Consider the following 3,343-nt stretch of genomic DNA (forward strand, 5'->3'; position numbering starts at 1 on the left):
AGGATATATTTCCTTCCCCTCCCCTATCAGCATTCCGTAAAGACCACTCCCTCCGTGACTCCCTCGTCAGATCCACACCCCCCACCCACCCAACCTCCACTCCCGGCACCTTCCCCTGCAACCGCAGGAGGTGCAAGACTTGCGCCCACACCTCCCCCCTCACCTCTCTCCAAGGCCCCAAAGGAAACTTCCATATCCGCCACAGATTCACCTGTACCTCCACACATATCATCTATTGCGTCCTTTGCACCCGATGTGGCCTCCTCTATATTGGGGAGACAGGCCGCCTATTTGCGGAGCGTTTCAGAGAACACCTCTGGGACACCCGGACCAACCAACCCAGCCACCCTGTAGCTCAACATTTCAATTCCCCCTCCCGCTCCACCAAGGATATGCAGGTCTTTGGATTCCTCCATCGTCAGACCACAGCGAAACGATGGTTGGAGGAAGAACGCCTCATCTTCCGGTTAGGAACCCTCCAACCACAAGGGATGAACTCGGGTTTCACCAGTTTCCTCATTTCCCCTCTCCCCAGCCTGTCTCAGTCAAATCCATCAAATTCAGCACCGCCTTCCTAACCTGCAATCTTCTTCCCGACCTCTCCGCCCCCACCCCAGTCTGACCTATCACGCTCACCTTGACCTCTTTCCACCTATCACATTTCTGACGCCCCTCCCCCAAGTCCCTCCTCCCTACCTTTTATCTTAGCCTGCTGGACAAACCTTCCTCATTCCTGAAGAAGGGCTTATGCCCGAAACGTCGATTCTCCTGTTCCCTGGATGCTGCCTGACCTGCCGCGCTTTTCCAGCAACACATTTTCAGCTCTGATCTCCAGCATCTGCAGACCTCACTTTAACCCTTCTTCAGGACTGACTTCTCACCTCCTGATGTTGCCTGGCTTGCTGTGTTCTTCCAGCCTCCTGCTTGTCTGCAAAAGATCTCATGGCACCTTTTAAAATAAGTCAGGGAGTTTCCTCTGGTGTCCTGGCTGACATTTTATGTCTGAAACTAACAAAACTTAGAAAAACAGATTGTTGGATTTCTGTCTTGTCACGTCATTATTTGCCTGAACTTGCTGTGCCCCAGTGGCCTGTTGCATTTCTGTTCATCTGTTCATTGTCCTTGGCTCTGCATTGCTTTGGAACAGTCTGAGTTTGTGAAAGCACACATGCTGTCCCTTGCTGTAACGAGTTGTAGATTATTCTAACTGCTCTGACTTTTTGTTTTAGAACAGGGGTGCCCATTTTTCCCTGAACCCTGAGCACCCAAATTGCCTGGTACCAGGGAAACGTCCCTACCATACCATCATCCCAGGCCTTGCCACATCGCCTGTCACTGGAGAACTTCTGTGTAGCTTCGGCGTCATGGGTGGGTTCATGCAGCCTCAAGGTCATGTGCAGGTAAAGGCTGGTTTGTTATCTAAGTGCCAGGCTGTAACATGAAACGTGATTTAAAGCATAAAATCTTTATTCAGATCTTCACTTGGATAGGTGGTTTTACTTTTACTAATGATGTGGAGGTGCCAGTGTTGGACTGGGGTGAACAAAGTTAAAACCCACACAACATCAGGTTATAGTCCAACAGGTTTATTTGAAAGTACAAGCTTTCAGAGCACTGCCTGCCTCTCTAGTTACCCGACAAAGCAGTAACGCTTCAAAAGCTTATACTTTCAAATAAACTGGTTGGACTATAACCTGGTGTTGTGTGATTTTCTACTTTTATCAATGTACTCCATCTATATTTCACACTTTGGATCCTAACATATGAATTGTAATCTACTTCCACTGCATTAACTATCTCTTGGTGTTGAAGATGATGGTTGATTTGTAGAACAGCCCTTTTGGCTCAACTAGTGTTGGGTTAGGTGAATTGGCCATACTAAAATTGCCCATAGTGTTCAGGTTAGGTGCATTAGTTAGGGGTAAATGTAAAGCATTAGGAGAATGGGTCTGGGTGGGTTACTCTTCTGAGGGTCGGTGTGAACTTGTAGGGCCAAATGGCCTATTTCCACACTGTGATTCCACATTCTATTTTACGTCTACATCACCAAAACATCTGCCATAAATCTACACTAGCCCCACTTTCCCACAGCAGGCCCATAAAGTCTTGAATGTTATGACACTTCAAGTGCTCATCTAAGTATTTTTTCAAGGTCATCTACCTCAAGCGCCCTCCCAGGCTGTACTTTCTAGATTCCCGCTTCCCTCTGGGAATCTCCTCCAAACTTTCACCTTTCACCTTAAGTCTGTGACCCTTGTTATTGACCTTTCAGCTAAGAGGATGGCTGCTTCCTAGCCACCCTGTCCATGCCCCTCATAATTTTACACACTTCAATCAGGACTCCACTTAGCTTTAAAGAAAACAACCCAAGCTCATCCAACCTCTCAACATCCAACTGCTTCAACATCCTGGTGCACCTCTTGCACCTATGTCAAAGGTTCTTCAGAATCTGTACTTTTGGACTCGATTAGGCCATCCCTGTACCTACAGAGTGCACCAACTGATATTCAGTCAGTGAGCCGCCAGACGAAGTGGTGGAGGCTGGTGCAATTTCAGCTTTAAAAAGGCATCCGGAAGGGATATGGGCCAAGTGCTGGCAAATGGGTGTAGATTAGGTCAGGATATCTGGTCGGCATGGACGAGTTGGACCGAAGGGTCTGCCTCCGTGCTGTACATCCCTATGACTCTTTGACTTGGTCTGGGCAAATATGTTTTAGAAAGATTGTGTAAGCATTTCAAATGGATTGGCTTACAGCTCCATCTGTTGGTTACATTGGGATTTGCAGGTTCCATTGACAAAGAGCACAGGACCCGAAGCAGCAGATGCCAGAACGAACCTTGTCTCGCTGACATTCAAATGTCAGGCATTTCTCCCAATCCAGGCAATAAACAGCCGTATCATCCAGTTTCAACAGCAGCTGGAAAATGGATATAAACAGAAATATAGATCAGCACAATAGTTTAATTAAAGTAACCGAGTAGTCGTAAAGACAGAGGGTGATGGTGGAGGGTTGTTCTTCAGACTGGAGGCCTGTGACCAGTGGAGTGCCACAAGGATCGGTGCTGGGTCCTCTACTTTTTGTCATTTACATAAATGATTTGGATGTGAGCAGAAGAGGTACAGTTAGTAAGTTTGCAGATGACACTAAAATTGGAGGTGTAGTGGACAGCGAAGAGGGTTACCTCAGATTACAACAGGATCGGGACCAGATGGGGCAAGGGGCTGAGGAATGGCAGGTGGAGTTTAATTCAGATAAATGCGAGGTGCTGCATTTTGGGAAAGCAAATCTTAGCAGGACTTATACACTTAATGGTAAGGTCCTAGGGAGTGTTGCTGAACAAA

The 3,343-nt window shown here is 47.3% G+C and overlaps 1 protein-coding gene across 3 annotated transcripts in view; it reads left to right on the top strand.

Moving 5' to 3' along the window:
- LOC122556165 (glutathione hydrolase-like YwrD proenzyme) overlaps positions 1-3,343 on the top strand; it is a 65,167-nt gene that overhangs the window by 54,001 nt on the left and 7,823 nt on the right. For all 3 annotated transcript variants that reach the window (XM_043702678.1, XM_043702679.1, XM_043702680.1), the window contains exon 10: positions 1,230-1,400. In XM_043702678.1, coding sequence (XP_043558613.1) covers positions 1,230-1,400 — 171 coding nt within the window. The remainder of the gene's footprint in view (positions 1-1,229; positions 1,401-3,343) is intronic.

Source organism: Chiloscyllium plagiosum, chromosome 13 (genome assembly GCF_004010195.1).
Source record: "Chiloscyllium plagiosum isolate BGI_BamShark_2017 chromosome 13, ASM401019v2, whole genome shotgun sequence".
NCBI lineage: Eukaryota > Metazoa > Chordata > Chondrichthyes > Orectolobiformes > Hemiscylliidae > Chiloscyllium > Chiloscyllium plagiosum.